At 45.4% G+C, this 23,829-nt stretch overlaps 1 protein-coding gene and 1 long non-coding RNA gene across 3 annotated transcripts in view; one reads left to right on the plus strand and one right to left on the minus strand.

The window, feature by feature from the left end:
- The window catches only part of foxn3 (forkhead box N3), a 111,233-nt gene that overhangs the window by 68,540 nt on the left and 18,864 nt on the right, over positions 1 to 23,829 (plus strand). For both annotated transcript variants that reach the window (XM_065004114.1, XM_029687512.2), the window contains exon 4: positions 14,308 to 14,375. In XM_065004114.1, coding sequence (XP_064860186.1) covers positions 14,308 to 14,375 — 68 coding nt within the window. The remainder of the gene's footprint in view (positions 1 to 14,307; positions 14,376 to 23,829) is intronic.
- Positions 374 to 3,030, minus strand: LOC135561883 (uncharacterized). Its single transcript, XR_010459730.1, has 2 exons — positions 2,755 to 3,030; positions 374 to 2,646 (listed from the first exon to the last, which is right to left on the minus strand). It is a non-coding gene; the product is annotated as an uncharacterized LOC135561883 (long non-coding RNA).

The raw sequence follows: 23,829 nt of genomic DNA on the forward strand, positions 1-23,829 counted from the left end.
TTTCTGGGTGACTTTCATTTTTTACTTGAGTCATTTTCTATTAAGGTACTTTTTCCACCACTGGTTAGAGAGGAGGACAGAAGAGAGAGAGAGAGAGAGAGAGAGAGAGAGAAGAGAGAGAGAGAGAGAGAGAGAGAGAGAGAGAGAGAGAGAGAGAGAGAGAGAGAGAGAGAGAGAGAGAGAGAATTGTGCCAGAAGCCCATGTGTTTCTCATAAGAACACAAACAAAGAGTGCTGTGCTTGCTGGCCTCCTGTGGCGTACACAAATGTTAGCGCTGCGCTCTCTAGTTCCACTCTGCTCTGCTCGACTGCATCCAAAAACCCCCTCTCCTCATCCCAGACCTAGTACTTACTGACGCACACAACAACACACTCGTTGTATCAAATCACATTTTATTTGTCACAATGCGCCGAATACAACAGGTGTAGACCCTTTCCCAACAATGCACAGTTAAAAAATAATGAAAATGTGCAAATAAAAATAGAAAATAGTAACAGACCACTTTTTCTTACATTACAGCTTTATATTCAAATGGATTAAATCTGGGGGGGTTTTCTCGTCAATCTACACATACAATTTAGAAATTTTGCAAATGTATTACAATTAATAAACACAAGTATTTAATAAACACAAGTAAACACAAGTATTTAATAAACACAAGTAAGACCCTTTACTCAGTACTTTGTTGAAGCATCTTTGGCAGCGATTACAGCCTTGGGTATGACGCTACAAACTTGGCACACCTGTATTTGGGAAGTTTCTCACATTCTTCGCTGCAGATCATCTCAATCTCTGTCAGGTTGGATGGGGAGCCTCGCTGCACAGCTATTTTCAGGTCTCTTCAGAGATGTTTGATCGTGTTCAAGTCCAGGCTCTGGCTGGGCCACTCAAGGACATTCAGAGACTTGTCCCAAAGCCACTCCTGCATTGTCTTGGCTGTGTGCTTAGGGTTGTTGTCCTGTTGGAAGGTGAACCTTCGCCCCAGTCTGAGTTCCTGAGTGCTCTAGAGCAGGTTTTCAACAAGGATCTCTCTGTACTTTGCTCTGTTTATCTTACCCTCGATCCTGACTAGTCTCCCTGCCGCTGAAAAACATCCCCACAGCATGATGTTGCCACCACCATGATTCACCGGGATGGTGCCCGGTTTCCTCCAGACGTGACGCTTGGCATTCAGGCCAAAGAGTTCAATCTTGGTTTCATCAGACCAGAGAATCTTGTTTCTTTGAGAGTCCTTTAGGTGCCTTTTGGCAAACTCCAAGCTGGCTGTCATATGCCTTTTACTGAGGAGTGGCTTCCGTCTGGCCACTCTACCATAAAGGCCTGATTGGTGGAGTGCTGCAGAGATGGTTGTCCTTCTGGAAGGTTCTCCCATCTCCACAGAGGAACTCTGGAGCTCTGTCAGAGTGACAATCGGGTTCTTGGTCACCTCCCTGGCGGCCAGCTCTAGGAAGGGTCTTGGTGGGTCCAAACTTCTTCTATTTAAGAATGATGGAGGCCACTGTGTTGTTGGGGACCTTCAATGCTGCATATTTCTTTAGTAGCCTTCTCCAGATCTGTGCCTCGACACAATCATATCTCAGAACTCTACAGACAATTCCTTCAACCTCATGGCTTGGTTTTTGCTCTGACATGCACTGTCAACTCTGGGACCTTATATAGACAGGTGTGTGCCTTTCCAAATTATGTCAATTGAATTTACTACAGGTGAACTCCAATCAAGTTGTAGAAACATCTCAAGGATGATCAATGGAAACAGGTCTGAATACTTAGCACTTAAATGTGCTAAAATGTATAAAAATATGTTTTCGCTTTGTCATTTTGGGGTATTGTGTGTAGATTGATGAGGGAAAATGTTTTATCTAATCAATTTTAGAATAAGGCTGCAATGTAACACAATTTTGAAAAGTCAAGGGGTCTGTATACTTTCCGAATGCACTGTATATACAAGGAGTACCAGTACTGTGTAAATGTTTAGGGGTATGAGGTAGTTAAGGTAGTATGTACATGTAGGTTGTGGTAAAAGTGACTGGCAATCAGGATAGATATTTAACAGAGTAGGAGTAGTGTAAGTGGAGAGTGTGAAAGTGTGTACGTGTGTGCGTGTCTGACGTCAATATTCATGTTTTGTTTGTGTGTGTGTGTGTGTGTGTGTGTGTGTGTGTGTGTGTGTGTGTGTGTGTGTGTGTGTGTGTGTGTGTGTGTGTGTGTGTGTGTGTGTGTACGTGTGTTTTGGCGTGTCAGTGTAAGTATGTTTGAGTCTGTGGGTAGAGTCCAGTGAGTGTGCAGAGTCAGTGCAAAAAAGGGTCAATGCAATAGTCTGGTTAGCCATCTGATTAACTGTTCAGCAGTCTTATGGCGTGGGGGGATAAGCTGTTCAGGTGGTCCCAGACTTGGCGATCCGGTACCGCTTGCCGTGCAGAAGCAGAGTTAACAGTCTGTGGCTTGGGTCTGAACATTTTCCAGATCTTCCTCTGACACCGCCTGGTATAGAGGTCCTGGATGGCAGAGAGCTCGGCCCCAGTGATGTTCACTGGGGCGTCCGCACCATCCTCAGCAACTCATTGCGATTGAGGGGAGTGCAGTTGCCATACCAAGAGTCTTGATGCAGTCAAGACAGTGGTACAGCTGTAGAACGTTTTGAGGATCTGAGGGGCCATGACAAATCTGTTCAACCTTTTTCTCGACTATACTGATGTGAGAGAACCATTTAAATCCTTAGTGATGTGGATACCAAGGAACTTGAAGCTCCTTACCTGCTCCACTAGAGCCCCGTCGATGTGGATGGGGGCATGCTCGACCATCCGTTTCCTGTAGTCCACGTCAGCTCCTTTGTCTTGCTGACGTTGAGGGAGAGGTTGTGGCCCTGGCATCCCACTGCCAGGACTCTGACCTCGTCCCTCTTTGCTGTCTCACCGTCGTCTCACCGTCGTCTGTCTCCTTAATGTTATCGGATGAATCCCTGAACATATTCCAGTCCATGTTAGCGAAGCAGTCTTGTAGCTTAGTGTACGCTTTGTCGGACCACTTCCGTACTGGGCTTCCTGTTTGAGTTTTTGCTTGTAAACAGGAAGCAGGAGGATGGAGTCATGGTCTGATTTGTCAAAGGGATGGCGAGGGAGGGCCATGCGTGCGTTTCTGTGGTTAGAGTAAAAGTGTATCTGCCAGTTTCACTTCTCTACAACAGTGTGTCTGTTGACTTAAGGATGGATCCTGAGTTCTGGCACGAAGCTCCATCTTTTGTGTGAATCGGGCATTCTTGTCACAGGGAGATTTGGAAGGAATCAAATCAAATGTATTTGTCACATGCTTCGTAAACAACAGGAGAGAGACGATGCAGAGAGAAACAATAGAAAAATAATAACACAAGGAATAAACACACAATGAGCAACAGTAACTTGGCCATATACACAGGGTATCAGTACTTTTATTATTATTTATCCTTTATATAATTAGGCACGTCAGTGAAGAACAAATTCTTATTTACAATGACAGCCTATGAACAATGGGTTAACTGCCTTGTTCAGTGGCAGAATGACAGATTTGTACCTTGTCAGCTCGGGGATTCGATCTAGCGACCTTTCAGTTACTGGCCCAACGCTCTAACCACTAGGCTACCAGCCGCCCCAATACTCAGTTGATGTGCTGGGGTACAAAGTAGTTGAGGAAGATATGTACATATCGGTAGGGAAAAAGTAACTAGGCAACAGGATAGATAATAAACAGTAGCAGCAGCGTATTTGATGAGTCAAAAAAAGGTAGTACAGAGAGGGTCAGTTGTTGAGTTCCACCTACATGTTTGAAGTTAGGATTCTGCCTTTAGTTAACACACGCGTGTGTGTGCACGCACACACAGATCCACTTCTTAGAGGGGCTTCAAATCTGTATAGGGTCACTTCCGTCAAAACAGTAACAGCTGTTTCCATGATACTGGTCCAAGCTCCTGGTTCAAGACTATCTCATGTCACTTTTTACCTTTGAAACTCCAAACTTCAGAGCCTGAACCCAGATGTGTTTGTGCTGTCTTGTCAACTCCTATGGTCATTGTCACTCCAAACAATGCAGAGCTATTTTTATTTGACCTTTATTTAACTAGGCAAGTCAGAACAAATTCTTATTTACAATGACAGCCTACCCCGGCCAAATCCGAACGATGCTGGGCCAATTGTGCACCGCCCTATGGGACTCTCAATCACAGCCGGATGTGATGCAGCCTGGCTTCGAACCAGGGACTGCAGTGATGCCTCTTGCACTGAGATGCCGTGCCTAAAACCGCTGCGCCACTCGGGAGCAGGCTACAAGCTTTAGCCGAGATGCTAATGTTACCAACATCTTTTGTTGGTTTGCAATTCAGTTCCTCTGCTGAAATACAGCTATTGATAAAGCTACGGCCGTAGTTCTCACACAAGTTATTTCTTTGTTCTAAATGACCCTCTGACCTAACCTGCAACCAAACCAAACTCTTTCTTAAAGGTGTGGTCAACTCAGGGCTTATTTCTTTATGTGTACAGGAAATATAAATTACAGACCACAGACACTATTTCTGTCTATCTTGTTGATGCTAACTGCAGTATGAGTTTATATAGCGAGGGAGGAAAAAGAGAGTCGATTGAAAAGGGAGATGTCAAAAGCCCGTCCATGTTTGCATTATTCTGTCCGTACAGCTGAATTGAACAAAACGCTGGGCTCGACTGACACCACCAGTCATGCTGTTACCATGGCAACACATACCTGGGTGGTAACCCGACGCCAAGCATATGTGGACTGGGACTATGAACACTGGGCTGGCCCCTGGTGAACTAACCTCAGAACAAAGCTGAACCACGGCTATTGTATCCCTCCACCTACTGTACTCTACACTGGGTCCAATTGATATTGTGACTTTAATTACAGTCTCAAAGAAGGTCTATAACTTGCAACTTAATAATAAGTCTGTAGATTTTGTGGAGCAATGGTTAAGTCAGTGCACACTATAGGTCACACACACACACACACACACACACACACACACACACACACACACACACACAAATACACTTTTCAACAGAGCCCTCTCTATTTCAGGCGCAGGGGAAAGTAGGGCGCTGTGACTGTGAGAGAGACCCGCGTCTGTGGGAAAACAAAGAGTCTTTTTAAACTTGTGGCAAAGCGGTTGGACCTAGTACAGTCATGTACTAATGGCTCTGTATAATGCAGGCTTACACTACACTATGTCACTGTATAATGTAGGCTTATGCTACACGATGTCACTGTATAATGTAGGCTTATGCTACACTATGTCACTGTATAATGTAGGCTTATACTTATACTTATACTACTTATACTTTTTGGTTCCAGGAAGAACCATTGTCCAACATCAAATGGTGTCACTCCTCCGCGACACTCGTCCCTCAACCAATCCAAAGATAGTACAGTATGAAGATAGGCAAAAATGCTTAAAATTGCTTCTCCAATAGAAATCCCCGATCACACTTGTAGGCAATGTCATGGTGAAGTTGGCTTGCTAAGCTCACGTGTAGGAACACGGCATCTGGTGTCATGGTTGTCTCGCGCTGAACTGCGCATGTGCAGGCCATCAAATCAAAGGAAAATGAAAACGTGTCAGTTTGTCACATTCACGAGGTTGGAGTTATAACATTTTCAACTACTTAAGCCATTGGCTCGATTCTAAGTTGTGCCTTTAGATTTTGAGAAAATGTACAACTAAGGAAGAATCTTTCCCCTCTCTCAAACACCCCCTGCCTGTTCTGTTGGGTCTGTTTGCAAGCGTTCCCAGAAGTCTCGCGATGTTGTGCCTCTGGGTTTAGAAACTCTGTGACCGATTTACCTTTGTAGGATGTGGAACTCATATTCAAATTTGAATATTGAGCATCAGCCATTCAAAAAAGGAAAACATAGTTCCTAATTTTGGACATCACTGCACTCTTCTATAACTCTCTGTGAAATAGGCAGAATAACTAGCTAGCTAAATGATTAAAATGTTGTGACAGAGATTTAGTAGTTTGTAATTTTGACAAAATAAAAACAAACCGGTGGCTATCTCCTGCACAAAATTCTGTGCAAGGACGTTGGTCGTCAGTGCATTGACTTGGTCAGCTGTGTAGTTTATTTTTCAACTGTTCAGTGGAGAATGTGTGAATCAGGCCTTCATGGTCGAATTGCTGCAAAGAAACCACTAGTAAAGGACACCAATAATAAGAAGAGACTTGCTTGGGCCAAAAACACGAGCAATGGACATTAGACCGGTGGAAGTCTGTCTTTTTGGTACTGTACAGTTGAAGTCAGAAGTTCATACACCTTAGCCAAATACATTTAAACTCCGTTTTTAGTCCTAGTTAAAATTCCCTGTTTTAGGTCAGTTAGGATCACCACTATATTTTAAGAATGTGAAATGTCAGAATAATAGTAGAGAGAATGATTTATTTCAGCTTTTATTTATTTCATCACATTCCCAGTGGGTCAGAAGTTTACACACACTCAATTAGTATTTGGTAGCATTGCCTTTAAATTGTTGAACTTGGTTCAAATGAGTTGGGTGAATTTTGGCCCATTCCTCCTGACAGAGTGTCACCTTCTGACCTTAGTTATTTTGTTATGTCTTTGTTTTAGTATGGTCAGAGCGTGAGTTGGGTGGGTTGTTCCTTTTTCTATGTTGTGTTTTGCGTTTGGCCTGGTATGGTTCTCAATCAGAGGCAGGTGTCGTGCTTACCGTGGAGAGAGGTGGCCCGGGCATGCACCGTGTTTTGCTGTGAGTAGCACGGTGTCCCCGGTGCACAGGCATAGCCCGTTGCGCTACATAGCAGCGCCTCGTATCGGCCGGGCTAGAGTGGGCATCGAGCCAGGTGCCATGAAGCCGGCTCTGCGCATCTGGTCTCCAGTGCGTTTCCTCGGGCCGGGGTACATGGCACCAGCCCTGCGCATGGTGTCCCCGGTTCGCCAGCACAGCCCAGTGCGGTCTATTCCACCTCGCCGCACTGGCCTGGCTACGGGGAGCATCCAGCCAGGTAGGGTTGTACAGGCTCGGTGCTCGAGACCTCCGGTGCGCCTCCACGGTTCAGTCTATCCGGTGCCTCCTCCACGCACCAGGCCTCTGGTGGCAGCCCCCCGCACCAGGCTGTCTCTCCGTCTCCTCCCTACAGGTGCTCCCGCCTGCTCAGCGCTGCCAGAGTCTCCCATCTTTCCTGAGCTGCCAGAGTCTCCCATCTGTCCTGAGCTGCCAGGGTCTCCCGTCTGTCCTGAGCTGCCAGAGTCTCCCGCCTGCTCAGCACTGACAGAGTCTCCCATCTGTCCTGAGCTGCCAGAGCCGCCCGTCTGTCAGGAGCTGCCGGAGCCGCCCGTCTGTCAGGAGCTGCCGGAGCCGTCCGTCAGTCAGGAGCTGCCGGAGCCGCCCGTCAGTCAGGAGCTGCCGGAGCCGCCCGTCTGTCAGGAGCTGCCGGAGCCGTCCGTCAGTCAGGAGCTGCCGGAGCCGCCCGTCAGTCAGGAGCTGCCGGAGCCGCCCGTCAGTCAGGAGCTGCCGGAGCCGCCCGTCAGTCAGGAGCTGCCGGAGCCGCCCGTCAGTCAGGAGCTGCCGGAGCCGTCAGTCAGCCAGGAGCTGCCGGAGCCGCCCGTCAGTCAGGAGCTGCCGGAGCCGCCCGTCAATCAGGTGCTGCCGGAGCTGTTCGTTACTCCGGTGCTACCGGAATCGCCCTTCACTCCGGCGCTGCCGGAATCGCCTATCCATTCGGGACCCGTGGCTAGGGTCCCCAGTCCGAGGTCGGCAGCGAGGGTCGCCGCTCTAAAGAGGCCACGGAGGCAGGTTAGGAGGCGGACAAAGACAATGGTGGAGTGGGGCCCACGTCCTGCGCCAGAGCCGCCACCGCGGACAGACACCAACCCAGACCCTCCCCAATAGGTTCAGGTTTTGCGGTCGGAGTCCGCACCTTTCACGTTCTGACCTTAGTTCTTTTGTTATGTCTTTTTTTTTAGTATGGTCAGGGAGTGAGTTGGGTGGGTTGTCCATGTTCCTTTTTCTATGTTGTGTTTTGCGTTTGGCCTGGTATGGTTCTCAATCAGAGGCAGGTGTCGTTAGTTGTCTCTGATTGAGAATCATACTTAGGTAGCCTTTTCCCACTTGTGTTTCGTGGGTGATTATTTTCTGTTATCTGTATGTCCCCTTTCAGAACAGTTTCATTTCTCCTTTGTTGTTTTGTTTAGTGTTCTCGGTTGAATAAATATATGATGAACACTTACCACGCTGCGCTTTGGTCCTCACCTAATTCCAACGACGAGCGTCACACAGAGCTGTTGTAACTGTGTCAGGTTTGTAGGCCTCCTTGCTCGCACACACATTTTCTATACAATTGAGGTCAGGGCTTTGTGATGGCCACTCCAATACCTTGACATTGTTGTCCTTAAGCCATTTTGCCACAACTTTGGAAGTATGCTTGGGGTCATTGTCCATTTGGAAGACCCATTTGTGACCAAGCTTTAACTTCCCTGACTGATGTCTTGAGATGTTGCTTCAATATAGCCACATAATTTTCCTTCCTCATGAAGCCATCTATTTTGTGAAGTGCACCAGGTCCTCCTGCTGCAAAGCACCCCCACAACATGATGATGCCAACCCCGTGCTTCACGGTTGGAATGGTGTTCTTTGGCTTGCAAGCCTCCCCCCTTTTCCTCCAAACATAATGATGGTCATTATGGCCAAACAGTTCTATTTTTGCGTCATCAGACCAGAGGAAAAAAAAAAAAAGTGTGGTCTTTGTCCCCATGTGCAGTTGCAAACTGTAGTCTGGCTTTTTTATGGGGGTTTTGTGGCTTCTTCCTTGCTGAGCGGCCTTTCAGGTTATGTTGATATAGGACTCGTTTTACTGTACCTGTTTCCTCCACCATCTTCACAAGGGCCTTTGCTGTTGTTCTGGGATTGATTTGCACTTTTCGCACCAAAGTACGTTCATCTCTAGGAGACAGAATGAGTCTCCTTCCTGTGCGTATGATGGCTGCGTGGTCCCATGGTGTTTATACTTGCGTACTATTGTTAGTACAGATGAACGTGGTACCTTCAGGCATTTGGAAATTGCTCCCAAGGATGAACCACACTTGTGGAGGTCTACAATTTTTTTTTCTGAGATCTTGGCTGATTTCTTTTGATTTTCCCATGATGTCAAGCAAAGAGGCATTGAGTTTGAAGGTAGGCCTCAAAATACATCCACAGGTACACCTTCAATTGACTCAAATGATGTCAAATGATGATTATCAGAAGCTTCTAAAGCCATGACATCATTTTCTGGAATTTTTCAAGCTGTTTAAAGGCACAGTCAACTTAGTCTGTAAACAATTGTTGGAAAAATTACTTGTGTCATGCAGAAAGTAGATGTCCTAATCAACTTGCCAAAACTATAGTTTGTTAACTATAAATATTTGGAGTGGTTGAAAAACTAGTTTTTATTACTCCAACCTAAAGTGTATGTAAACTTCTGACTTCAACTTTATATAGCTAACTGTAAAGTAATGAGTGGGATATATAGTGTTTAGTTGCATGCTATTTCATATCAATCATATTGCTGCTTGTAGCCTGTAAGTGATGCTTCATGGTCTTACGCTTCAAATCAATTCAAATCAAATTTTAGTGGTCACATACTCATGGTTAGCAGATGTTATTGCCAGTGTAGTGAAATGTTTCTGCTTCTAGATCTGGCAGTGCAGCAGTATCTAACAGGTAATATCTAACAATTCCACAACATAACCTAATACACACACTCCAGTAAAGGATGATCAGTGACAGAGCGGCTAAGATGCAATAGATAGTATATAATAGATAGTGTAGTGTGCTATACATATGAGATAAGTAATGTGAGATATGTAAACATTCTTAAAATGGCATTATTAAAGTGACTAGTGTTCCGTTTATTAAAGTGGCCAATGATATCATGTCTGTAGGTAGGCAGCCGCCTCTCTTTGCTAGTTGCCTTGAGAAGGTGGCCTTGAGTGCTAGTGGCCTTGACACAATCTGATGGCCTTGAGAAAGCATATGTTTTTCAATCTTTCTGTCCCAGCTTTGATGCACTTGTACTGACCTTGCCTTCTGAATGGAAGTGGGGTGAACAGGCAGTGGCTTGAGTGGTTATTGTCCTTGATGATCTTTTTGGCCTTCCTGTGACATCAGGTGTTGTAGGTGTCCTGACGGGCAGGTAGTTCGCCCCCGGTGATGCGTTGTGCAGACCACATCACCCTCTGGAGAGCCCTTTGGTTGTGGGCGGTGCAGTTACCTTACCAGGCAGTCATACAGCCTGACAGGATGCTCTCGATTATGCACCTGTAAAATTTAGTTGGGGTTTTCGGTGACAAGCCACATTTTTTGAGCCTCCTGAGTTTGAAGAGGCGCTGATGTAAGTGGACCATTTCAGTTTGTCCATGATATTTACACCAAGGAATTTAAAACTTTCCACCTTCTCCACTGCTGTTCTGTCGATGTGGATAGGGGGGTGCTCCCTCTGAAGTCAACAATAATTTCCTTTGTTTTATTAACGTTGAGTGAGAGGTGCCCTCACCTCCTCCCTGTAGGCTGCCTCGTCATCGTTGGTAATCAAGCCCACTACTGTTGTGTCATCTGCAAACTTGATGATTGAGTTGGATGCGTGCTTGGCCTGGCAGTCGTGGGTGAACAGGGAGTACAGGAGGGGGCTGAGAACGCACCCTTGTGGGGCCCCAGTGTTGAGGATCAGCAGAGTGTAGATGCTTTTTCCTACCTTCACCACCTGGGGACAGCCCGTCAGGAAGTCCAGGACCCAGTTCCACAGGGCGGGGTCGAGACCCAGTGTCTCAAGCTTCATGATGTTTTTGGAGGGTACTATGGTGTTGAATGCTGAGCTGTAGTCAATGAACAGCATTCTTACATAGGTATTCCTCTTGTCCAGGTGGGATAGGGTAGTGTGCAGGTTGATGGTGATTGCATCGTCTGTGGATCTATTGGGGCGGTAAAGCAAATTGGAGTGGGTCTAGGGTGACAGGGGATATGATCCTTGACTAGTCTCTCAAAGCACTTCATTATGACAGGAGTGCTACGAGACGATAGTCATTTAGTTCAGTTACCTTGGCTTTCTTGGGAACAGGAACAATTGTGGCCATCTTGAAGCATGTGGGGACAACGGACTGGGATAGGTATCGATTGAATATGTCCGTAAACACACCAGCCAGCTGGTCTGCACATGCTCTGAGGATGCGGCTAGGGATGCCATCTGGGCTGGCAGCCCTGCAAGGGTTAACACGTTTAAATGTTTTACTCACGTCGGCCACAGAGAAGGAGAGCCCACAGTCTTTGGTAGTCTGTGGCACTGTATTCTCCTCAAAGTGCGCAAAGAAGTTGTTTAATTTGTCTGGAAGCAAGACGTCGATGTCCACGACTGGGCTTGTTTTCTTTTTGTAATCTGTAATTGTCTCTAGAATGTGGCTTGTTTATCAAGTGTTCAATAAGAAATACCATAAATTAAGAAATAATTGGGAAACAAAACAGCAAATACTTAGAGGTTTTGACTTTATAAAAAATGAAAAAAAATGAAAATGCTATTTAGTACTGTGGGGCGGCAGGGTAGGCTAGTGGTTAGAGCGTTGGACTAGTAACCGAAAGGTTGCAAGTTCGAATCCCCGAGCTGACAAGGTACAAATCTGTCGTTCTGCCCCTGAACAGGCAGTTAACCCACTGTTCCTAGACCGTCATTGAAAATAAGAATTTGTTCTTAACTGACTTGCCTAGTAAAATAAAGGTTAAAATTATAAAAAATAAAAAAACTGTGATGGTATTAATTAACATAATATTATTACGTAAATACTTTGTAAAGAACAGATTTCGAAGCATATCAAATTACTCAACAGCCATTTAGAAACAACAAAATTGATCCAATAATCGTTTTGTTTTTCATTCAAATTTTTCTGGCGGTTTAAATTGGCAAAATCTTGAAAAAGAGAACACAGACACTTGTTTTGTTTTGAGTTTTACACCTTTTTCTGGAAAGAATTTGGTAAACCATGAACAGAATTTTTTAAATTTAAATTAATCGCTAGGCGTCAGCCATCTCTTCACCGTGTGTCACCGCAACGTGTACTCGGCCAAACAGTGAGATCACACATCAAGTAGCCGTTACCTGAGGTAAACCTTCAAGGTTTACGTGGGATAATCTCATTGCTAACAATTGCGAAGCTGGCATTTTGATGGAGAACAGTAGGCTGGGAATAGAAAGTTTGGAAGGTGAGTTGGTGCCACGTGCTCAGTAGAACTAATTGGAGCTGGCAGGGAGAAATGCCCTAAAATAAGGCCTGTTTTTTCGCGATTACTTCAAAACCATGCCAAACAGCTGGGACATACGGTAAAATTATGAAACTGAGCTCCATGGCGGTTGCAATCAACTCGTTTTTATCAGAACATTTTAGTGACTGGCTCAGCTATTGCTGGACAAATCTATGCTAGCTTTCGTGCCCATAGTCAAACTTCAGAAACACTGCTCATTGAAGGACAATAATCTTTAGCTAGATGTAAAATGGGGTGACTAAGACTTCCTCACCAATAAAACATGAACATTATTGACATTTATTGTTCTAGCTTAGATTAATTAATTCAGAAGCATTAATTAACATTTTTGAAGCAGAAATGGGGTTCAGCAGACGATGTCTCCTAGGTAATATTTTCAAATGTTGTGGCAGCACATTGTAGCCGGACTACTTCTGATCTATCCCATGATCCTTTGCGAGGTACGAGACAGATCAGTGCAGGTGGAATCAACGCACTAGTTGATGTAAGACAATGGGTAGAAGAACCCTTTTGAGTTCCACCAAAAAGGGTTCTCCTATGGGGACAGCCGAAGAACCCCTTTTTCTAAGAGTGTAGTGGTGTTTAGTAGCTGGATGTCTCCAAACAAACACATGAATACCAATACAGGAAAAAGGAAGTTGACGATGTTGTTTCGTTGCCAGGCAACTGATATGCTAATGAGGCTGTTAGTCAGTCAGAAGGCTTCTGTGTGTGTTTGCCTGTGTGTTTGTATGCGTGTGGCTCAGTGAGTGTGTGTTTGCCTATGTGTGTGTGCGTGTGTGTGTGCGCACATCTCAGCATTCAGTGTCTCAGCATTCCGACACAGCTATAATTGAAAGTATCCGTTCTCTGTATGAAGAGTGGAGATGTGATGGCCCTCTCCTCTCCACAGCTAAATTATCCCAAATTGTCAGGTCAGACCTAGCCATCTGTCATCGGCGTAGTGCCCTGCTTATCAGGAGATGGAGATGGAGAAACGGGTCGCTCTGTGCTTGATTAAGGTGCCTGTTGAACACGTTTTTTCTCTTCTCCTTTGCTCTCCATCGTTTAAACGAGACGAGTCTCTCTTTCTGAGGCAACTCATCAAGTGTGTGACTTAAGCTGGTGGCACAAACACACACACACACACACACACACACACACACACACACACACACACACACACACACACACACACACACACACACACACACACAAACAAACCATTTTGGGGCTATAATGCGCTGTGCCTCCCTGCTCCACTGTTTGTTCTACAGCTCAATTAGTTAATATGGAGTAAGCAGATTAGCATGGAGCATAGCAGTAGACGGCCTGGCTGTGGCTCTGCTATCTGCTGTGTTACAGGGTGTGTGTCTGTGTGTGCGCACGCGTGTGTGTGTGTGTGTGTGTGTGTGTGTGTGTGTGTGTGTGTGTGTGTGTGCCTCCCTATCTATGTGAGAGGATGGAGGACTCAGATGGAGCTCAGTGGAAGATCAGACTACCATCTGATTAGATCTGGGATTGCTCTGTCTGGCCTGAGAGAGAGGGAGAGGGAGGGAGAGCCAAAGAGAGACAACGGGGAGAGAGGATTAAGAGAGAAAGGGGAGAGAGTGACAGACAAGACAAAGAGAGAAAAGTGATAAAGGGAGTAGGAGAGAGAGAGAGAGTTGTGTCCCGTCCTTATCCCCTCGACTGCAGAGATAAAAGGTATTAGGAGTCTGTTAACCCTTTGAACTCTTATCATACACACACATCGACCCCACACACACAACCTCTCAGAGCAAAGTGGTGTGTGTTAGCGTGCGTACATGTGCGTGCGTGTTTCGATGACTACTCATGTGGTTACAACTGAAAGACCATGGTCTGTTTCTAGTGTGTAAGGCACTGGTTGAAACCACCTTGCTGTGTTTTGCATAGAGATTGAAGAAGGGCTGCTCCAGTGGAATATTCTACAGGGCTGTCATTTGAGCGAATTCAGTCCGAGGCTCTTCCTTACTCATGCTCTCCCTTCTTTCTCTTCTTTCTCTCTCTCTTTTTTCTGCAGCATGTCCAGTCCTCCTATATGGCCAGGGAGTCCCTTCTTCCGAAAAAATGGAGGGGTCCTCCTGCAAGGTACCGTCACATAGACTTTAATATCATGCCTTCTCTTCTCACTCCCTCTCTCTCTCCCGTATCTCCTCCTCGCCCCCACGGTGCACGGTAGGATGGACTGAAACCCCCAACCTTCACTTTCTGATACACTTCAAAGCTGCTGAAGTGAAGTTGGTTCATTTGCATATGCTCTTTAGATATCATTAACCCAGTCTAACGCTCTCTCTCTCTCTCTCTCTCTCTCTCTCTCTCTCTCTCTCTCTCTCTCTCTCTCTCTCCCTCTCTCTCTCCCTCTCTCTGTGTCGATCACCCTCCCTCCATGCAGGCACCTGGCTAGATCACCATAGCCTTAACTCACACTGTATAGATCCGGCATTGGTTCTGCTCTTATAAAAAGGAGCGTCTCTAAGTCCCGAGGTGGCTGCCTTTTTGTGTCTGCTCCCCTCCTCTTTCTCTCATTCAGACGTTATTTTTTTGGCAGGAGGGGGGGGGGTATATAGAGATTCTGGCAGCATCTCTTCAGCTGCTTCTTCCCATCTCTTGTTTTTCCTGCTGTACTGTAATCCGATGGAATGTCTTCTTCTCCTTTCTTTCTCCTTCTCCCCCTGCGGCGCTGGGCATTGAGAAGGGGTTTGGTGTATAAGTCGCCATTGTTCCTTTGTCTCTTGACCAGTTGATCAGTATTCCAAGCTCCTGCTAATGTGATACTGCACATGGTAATGGTGATGCACAGAGAACAGACCTTAATGTGGCTATTGTGGAGCAACCGAAAAAGAGAGGGAGGGAGATCCCTTTTCCTGAGGACAATGCTGCAGTTTAGGAAACAGGGGAAGGAGGAAGGGGAGTTTTGAAAGGAGGCATACAGCTTCTAACGTATTGCTTCATCCCGAAGAGGATAAATATATCTATCTTTCCAGGAGTGTTTGAGGAAGCAAAGGAAAAAAAGTGTTACAAAGAATGGGCAAATGATTCTACTGAAGTGGTCCATTGTTGCATTGAGTCTATGGCTATTGTACAGTGATGTAGAATATCAGAAGAAAGGACACATCTGAAATTGACCCTATTCCCTATAGGGTTCTGGCCAAAAGCAGTGCACTACATAGGGAACAGGGTGCCATTCTGGATGAACCTCGTTGTCTTTGTGTTGAACTTTATTGTCAGTTAACTGGACTCAATCCCCTAGTCGGTTAGGAAGACATGGAGATTCACCTTCTGAAAGTTGCCATGGTAATGGTTAGAGCTGGCCACCTAAAGTATTGTTGCCATGGCTGCGATACGTCGGTAGACATCTTCCCCAAGCTTTTGTGTCTGTGGTAGAGGGCGATGAGACTGTCAAGGTTTTTACTATGGGGAGTTTCATCTTCTAGATCAGACAATGAATTGAGGAGATGAGAACGTAAAGGTATATGGAAGATATAATTGCCTGTTTTGGGTCTTCCCTCTTTCTCCTTTTATTTTGGTCAATTGTATTCCTCTCTCTCAATTATTCTGCCCCTCATACTTCCTCTAATCCCTCTCCATCTATTTATCTCCCCCCCCTCTCTCTCTGCCCCCGCATCTCTCGGATTCTCTCGCATTTAAATGCGGAAGATATATTCAAGTTGATACATTTCATTAAATAAGATTAGAAAAAGAAATAAACAACAAAATGTACATGGATGATGGTTACGCTATGTATCGCTTGTAAGTGATGTACAATGTATATACTTCAGGGAACTAAAGGTCATTGGGATGTCCCTCAGGTTATGGAAATCACCCCGAATAATTCCCAGCTTTATGTCATTATCAAAAGCACAGAAGTTGGGAATTGATTGATCTTATTTGGGAGTATTTCTTACAGTAGAGGAAAAAGTGCATCTCTGTCTCTACCTCCCCTGTAGTGCAGTGACCACATAGCGTTCCTCTTTGGGAAGCCATGTCTTTTTGCATGGCCTTTTTCGATAGCCTACTGGTGGTCGCTGAGCCTGTGTTTGGTCAGGATCTGTCTCTGTTTTGTATCTCTGACAGAGTAGAGATATTCTGACAATTTGTATTCTCTTTTGAGGGCCAAACAGCAGTTTAATGGTGACAAAATGTTTGTGTCCTTTTCTTTATATTTACAATTAAAGGGAATCTTCAGAGTCCAGCTCTGCGTACATTATTTGGTATTTAAAATATATATATATATATTTAGGATATTTCTGCAGAATTCTGTATGTTGATTTTCAATTTTAGCCCAATGCTTATGATCGTAATTACAGATTGGACTCCAAACCTCGCTTCCATATAGTGAAATTGTTCAAATTACACTGTTGACTATTTTGTACCATATTTGGAGAGGAATATTTATTTTTCAGAATTTACTTTTTAAGGAGTAAAATGCTTTACAGGCTTTTTATTTGAGTGGATTTAATGCCAGACCAAAACCTACCAGAGGCACATATTTTTAGTCCTAGGTAGTTGTACCATTGGGCATGTTCAGCCATGGTATTTCCAAATTTGAACGAGTGTCTGCTGCTCTGATTCCTGGCATTTTTCTGGAAAATCACAACTTTGGATTTCCGAAACTTGTGTGTTTTGTCCTATATTTTTATTGTATTTAGATTTTTTTTTGTCCCAGCCCCCGTCCCCGCAGGAGGCCTTTTGGTAGGCCATCATTGTAAATAAGAATTTGTTCTTAACTGACTTGCCTAGTTAAATAAAGGTAAAAAAAAGGGAGAAATTATGCTTTATTCCCAAATAATGTTAAGTGGTTCCTGTAGTTGCTCTGTTGGTGACAGTAGGCCAAGGTCATCTGCGTAGAGCAGGAATCGTACTCCATCTTTGAGGGTGAGTCCATGGGCTGCAGATGTAGACGTTGAACAGAGTTGGACTTAAACTGCACCCTTGTCTCACCCCTAGCCCTTATGCAAAAAACGGTTATTTTATTGTTCAGTTTAATACTGCTTGTGTCGTTAGAGTAAATAGATTTAATGATGTCGTATACTTTACTCCCCTCTCTCTCTCAACCCCACACCTCTCTGATTCAGAGGGGTTGGGTTCAATTCTGAAGACACATTTTGGTTGAATGTATTCAGTTTTGCAGCTGACTAGGTATGCCCTTTCTTCTCTCTCTCTCCCCCCTCATCTCAGTTAGAGATAGCAGGACTATTACAGACAGAGGTACCAAAAGTACCCTGCCCCTGCAAGTTACTGGATGTTCATAGAACACTCCTTAGATATGTGGAGACCTACTCTAATGTGTCACTCGTCTGTCTCCCAGCTGACAGACCGACACACCACTGATACTGGCAGTTAGAGGGAGGAGTGTTTAGTATCAACTCTGCTGCTGTGGAGCCTGGTATTACCTGGAGCGTGAGGGAGGGAGGGATGGAGGGGAAGGGGGAGGGGGTAGTGTGTGTGGGAGGAACATCTGTTGAGAGCAGCGACCGAAACACGATCTGAACTGCTAGGTAACACATACACTCACACAGATAAGTAGAAAGGTGTGCTTCCAGTGTGTGTGTTTGTGATTGTGTATGTATGTGTGTCTCGCAGTCCCTTGCGCAGGCCTTGAGAGAGTTGTTGAGAGGCTGGAGATTTCCTCTGGAGCAGCTGAAGGAGAGGCAGACAAACTAGAGCTATATTATTGAGCCACTAGTACCATGACACACAAACTCAGGTACCCCCCCCACACACACACACACACACTCCTCCCTCAGCTGTGTGATCCAGCTCCGTTCTGAAGCCTCTCACACCTGTCCCAGTCTCATGCACAGGTCACTATTGATTTATGGATTTAGGAGCTTCCCCTGACACCCTGCCAAAAGCCCTCCAAATACACCCTCTCTTTCTTCTCCTCTCTCCCTCTGTCTCTCTCTCTCTCTCCCCTCCTCTCCTCTCTCCTGCTCTTCTTGTTGAGTTGTGCCTCTTCAGTTCAAAGTTCTGTGGTGAGGCGTGTCTAGCTTAGGAATGGCTCAGAGAGCTGGAGTCTAGCGCTATACCCATCACTTTCAAACTGAAGAGAGGGGATAGAGGGATAGAGGGAGGACAGGAGAGGGGATAGAGGGAGGACAGGAGAGGGGATAGAGGGAGGACAGGAGAGGGGATAGAGGGAGGACAGGAGAGGGGATAGAGGGAGGACAGGAGAGGGGATAGAGGGAGGACAGGAGAGGGGATAGAGGGAGACAGGAGAGGGGATAGAGGGAGGAGGGACAGGAGAGGGGATAGAGGGAGGACAGGAGAGGGGATAGAGGGAGGACAGGAGAGGGGATAGAGGGAGGACAGGAGAGGGGATAGAGGGAGGACAGGAGAGGGGATAGAGGGAGGACAGGAGAGGGGATAGAGGGAGGACAGGAGAGAGAATATAGAGGGAGGACAGGAGAGGGGATAGAGGGAGGTGAGGAGAGGGGATAGAGGGAGGGAGGGAGGAGAGAGAATATAGAGCAGAGAGGAGAAGGGATTGGGGTCCAGTAATCCAGACTAGTAATATGACAGCTGTGATACCTAATAGTACAGGTGTGTGTGTGTGTGTGTGTGTGTGTGTGTGTGTGTGTGTGTGTGTGTGTGTGTGTGTGTGTGTGTGTGTGTGTGTGTGTGTGTGTGTGTGTGTGTGTGTGTGTGTGTGTGCTTGCGCGCGTAACACAAGAAGGGTTTCCAGACCATTGATTGACATGTGACATCATTGTATGTGTGCGTGCGCGTGACGTCATAGCTGTGTGTCATGTGACCACATTACAATTTTTGTTCACGAGTGTCCAATTTCTATTGGTGCGTGTGTGTGTGTGTGTGTGTGTGTGTGAGACAGCGCCTCTAAGCCCCTGAACCTATATTCCATTTAGGTGGACTTCTGTATGTTTTTACATCTATTGAATGATGCAGGACCAGTTAGAGCAGAAGGCGACAGAGCAGGACGTATGGCGCAGTGTGTGTCGGTGTGTCGCGTGCCTCTGCTGTCTCACAAGTTAGGAGTGAGTCAGAGGAAAAGTCTTTGAAGTATTCCGCCCACCACTCTGCTCTCAGCAATGAATACATACAATGGACACACACACACACGCACACATATTTCAGCTCTGAGCAATGGCAGAATAAGCCGGGGGATATTTAACTTGCTGATATCGGAGAGAAAAGAATGAAGAGAGAGCGAGGGAAGAGAGGAGTACCGGAGTACCGATGAATAGTTGGAGGAATGGCAGTGGACTGAAGACACAGAATATCACAGTGGAACCACTTTCCGCACTGCACCCTCTCCGATGGGGACACAGACGATGTGGCGAACCCATTTCCATACCACACCCCTCTCCATAGCTGCCTCTGCATGAAACTCACCGCTGTTATGGAGGAACGTAGACCGTTGTCGCCTGTTTCAAGACATTCTGGCAGAACCCGTTTTCTCATCACACTTCAATGTTTTTGTTGTTGTTGTTGTTTTCTTATGCAGACAGTTGGACAAGTGAGATGAGAGAGTGTTTAAGGTGCTTGCTGATGTAGTTCTAAATAGATGTCATATTTTATACGTAAAGCTTTGTGTAATATGTAATAAGGTATGTGTAATATGTGTATTACCGACGTGTCACACGGGAATGCCGTCTGTCCCTAAACAGAGTAAACAGAGAGCGCGAGCATAAAGAGATATCTTTATATTTTTGAAACCTTTATGATTGCAATGTTTACTGTTCATTTTCAATCGTTTTTTTGTTGTTATTGTTGTTTTTGGTTCCTTCTTTTCGGTGTATTTCACTTGCTTTGGCTTGCTTTTCCCATGCCAATAAAGCCCCTTTTCGCGTGCCAATAAAGCCCCTTTTCGCATGCCAATAAAGCCCCTTTTCCCATGCCAATAAAGCCCCTTTTCGCATGCCAATAAAGCCCCTTTTCGCATGCCAATAAAGCCCCTTTTCGCATGCCAATAAAGCCCATTTTCCCATGCCAATAAAGCCCCTTTTCCCATGCCAATAAAGCCCCCTTTCCCATGCCAATAAAGCCCCCTTTCCCATGCCAATAAAGCCCCTTTGACATTTGCCTCCTCTTCCGTTTCTCTCTCCATCGTCCTTCTTTTCCTCCTCTCCCCTTAACTTCTAAGAGTTAGTCACTCGTTCTTCTCTTCGTTCTTCTTCCACAATTAGATATTCAGGAGATGACGGAGGAGGGGGGGGGGAGTGAAAGAGAGACAGAGAGAACAGAGTTTGTAGAAGTGTGTGTGTGTGTGTGTGTAACACTTTTTACTCATTATTCTCCCAGGCACCCAGTGTGTGCTCTGAACGTGGGAACGCCTCCTCTCCTCCCTCCTTTTCCCCTCTCATATTCTCATCCTCCTCTCACTCACTCCTTTTATCTCTTCTTTGTTCCACGAGAGTTGCGTCAAAGACTATGGGACTGAAGACACCCCCCCAATACCTTGTCTTGTTGTTCTGCTCCTTGCTCTCCTCCTATCATAATCTCCTATCTCCTAGTGTGAATGGATTAGGTGGTGTAGTGTGTCCGGTCCAGTTTTAGCAGATCTGATTGTCTAGAAGTGGCCGTTGTCACGTTAGCTACGCGCACACACACACACGCACACACACACACACACACACACACACACACACACACACACACACACACACACACACACACACACACACACACACACCACTCTGTTATGTCAGAATACCCTGGGGGTAAAAGGAAGTGCGAGAGAGGCTGTGGTCACAGCGATCAGTTGGTTACATCATCTCTCCTGTCTCTCTCTCTGTGGGTGGTGTTGTCAGGTAGCGTATTTCCTGCTTCAAAGCATCTCACTGCCTCTTCCTTTTCTCTCATCCTTTTCCCTCTTTTTACCTTCGGAGTGTCACAGTGACTCAGAGGTGTGTGTGTGTGTCTCCACTAACAGCCTTGACCTTGTCTCCTGGGTCTGTCTGTCTGTCTGGGGGATGAAAAGGTGTCGTCACGTCTAGGGGAAATGACACGGCACCGGCAACCCATGTGACAGATCCAGCTGATGGGAGGGAAAGGGGTTGACTGGTTGTCTGGTGTCCTCACACTTATACACCCAGTCAGCATGTCCACAATTAGTACAATTCCACCGCTGCCACCAATGAACCACTGAAAGGCTCTCTGATGCTGCAGGATCTTTATGTAAAGTGGGATGTCATCACACTCGTCTGATGTAGTGGGCTTTCCTGTTTCAGACTATGAAATTCTATGCAGTCCTTGGTTCACCTCGAAGTGTGGGAAGGTCTACATTCTGGTTTTAGTTGACTTCAGTCCATGTTCTGCCCACAGCTGGCCCACAGCTGGCCTGGATTCTGTTATTGGTCACTCCCATTTAGCAGCCAGTCTGCTATTGGTCACTCCCACTTAGAACACCCTCTGCTATTGGTCACTCCCACTTACAACACCAGTCTGTTATTGGTCACTCCCACTTAGAACAGCAGTCTGCTATTGGTCACTCCCACTTAGAACAGCAGTCTGCTATTGGTTACTCCCACTTACATCACCAGTCTGCTATTGGTCACTCCCACTTAGAACACCAGTCTGCTATTGGTCACTCCCACTTAGAATACCAGTCTGCTATTGGTCACTCCCACTTAGAATACCAGTCTGCTATTGGTCACTCCCACTTAGAACCCCAGTCTGCTATTGGTCACTCCCACTTAGAATACCAGTCTGCTATTGGTCACTCCCACTTAGAACACCAGTCTGCTATTCTTCACTGCTACTTGTGTTCTATATTCAGATCTATGGAGGAACATCTGCTATCTTTATTGATCATTTTTCCTCTCTCTCTCTTTCTCTCGTTCATTATCGGGGTGATTTATTATGTGGGTGTAGCGTCTGCTTTTATGACTGAACAGATATGATCCGTAGCTATTGTGTCTCTTTCTGTTTCTGTCATCAAGTGTGAATTGATGAGAGGGCTGAGTGTTGCATCATCTCGTTAAGTCTGTGATCTGAGTGAACAGATATGGGTTGTGCCTGGTAAATGTGAAGCTCATTTCCTGGGTGTCATAGTTAGGCCTGTCACATGCATGATCATATGAAGTTTGTGGGTGCTTTGACTTGTGATGATGATGATGCCTCTTTCCCTATCCCCCCCCTCCTCATGCTCTCCCTCTCCTTCCCTCTCTCTTCCTCTTTCTTACCCAGTTACTTCTATAAATAGGTTTTGAAGTCAGGGGCTGTGCATTGTAACACTACACTGCCTTCCTTTACACAGAGGGAGAGAGCGGGAGAGGGAGAAAGGATGAGTGCGGGAGTGAGAGAGAAAGAGAGAGGGACGGAGATAAAAGGGGGTGGTGGAGGGTAAAGTGGAACGCATAGCAGCGTTGAAAGATATATAGAGTAAGAATGACTTTGCTTATAGTCACCACTCGACTGGTTTCAATTATGGGCTGTAAACATTGATTATGTCTCCCCTCTATCCTTCTTTCTCTCTTTCTTCCCTACTCCCTCTCTGCATGTCTGTCTCCTCATTTTCTCCTCTCTCACTCTCTCTCTTTCCTTCTCTCTCTCTCTGGTATTTCCTGTTCTTGGTCATGTGGTGTGTGTGATCCACCCGGGCTCTGAAGTGAAGTATGTGAAATGTGATCAGTTGCCTTGGCGACAGCAATGCCCCAGCCAGAGAGTGGCAGGAAGGAAGCAGCAACCCACAGGAAAAATCACTACAGTACATACTACAGTATACTACAATGCACAAAACACAACATTATGTACTATAGTATATACTACAGTTTTATTTGACTACAGTATTTATAGTATAGTTAACTGTATTCTACACTATACACTAAAGTCCAAGTCTGCAAAAACACTAGATACTGTAGTGAAATAAAACTAGTGTTTTTGCAGACTTTACTGTAGTATTCACTGTAGTATTTTTTGCTGCACATTTCTGTAATATTTCCTATTGTGTTTTTGTTTTATTATTTTCCATCAGGAAACCTACTGGATAAATACTGAAAGAACACATTTTCCATAACCTGTAAGTAGATTGGTCTGGGATCTGAAGGGACAGTTCACAGCTTCTGCTCTTTTTCTATAACCTGTAGGGAACAAAATATATGGTCTATACTTGGCATGTAGGTTTCTCACTTATGGGTGGCACAAATTTGGATTATGGGGGAGGGGAATGGGCAGGGTATATGTAAATTCAATGCTGTAGTATTTACTATAGTTAAAAAAGTGTTGTGTTTTTGCGGACTTTACTGTAGTGTTCACCACAGTATTTAAATAAATAAAAAGTGAATACTGTAGTATTTGCTATAATATTCCATAGTATGCTACATAAAGCCTTCTATAATAAGTACTACACATGATTGAGTGATACTACAGTGTGTATTATAGTATTCTACAGTATACTACAGTTTACTTTAGAATGCTATGTAAGTACTGTGGTATTCTACAGTAAACTGTCACATTTGTTCATATGGGAAGCCACACAGACATTCCTTTAGAGGGAGAGAGAAAAAGATGGAGAGAGAGGGAGATAAAAGGGAAACAATGAAATCATTGAAGGATTCTGCCCTTTTTTAAGAAACCTTGA

The sequence above is a fragment of the Oncorhynchus nerka genome, linkage group LG18 (genome assembly GCF_034236695.1).
Source record: "Oncorhynchus nerka isolate Pitt River linkage group LG18, Oner_Uvic_2.0, whole genome shotgun sequence".
Taxonomy (NCBI): Eukaryota; Metazoa; Chordata; class Actinopteri; order Salmoniformes; family Salmonidae; genus Oncorhynchus; species Oncorhynchus nerka.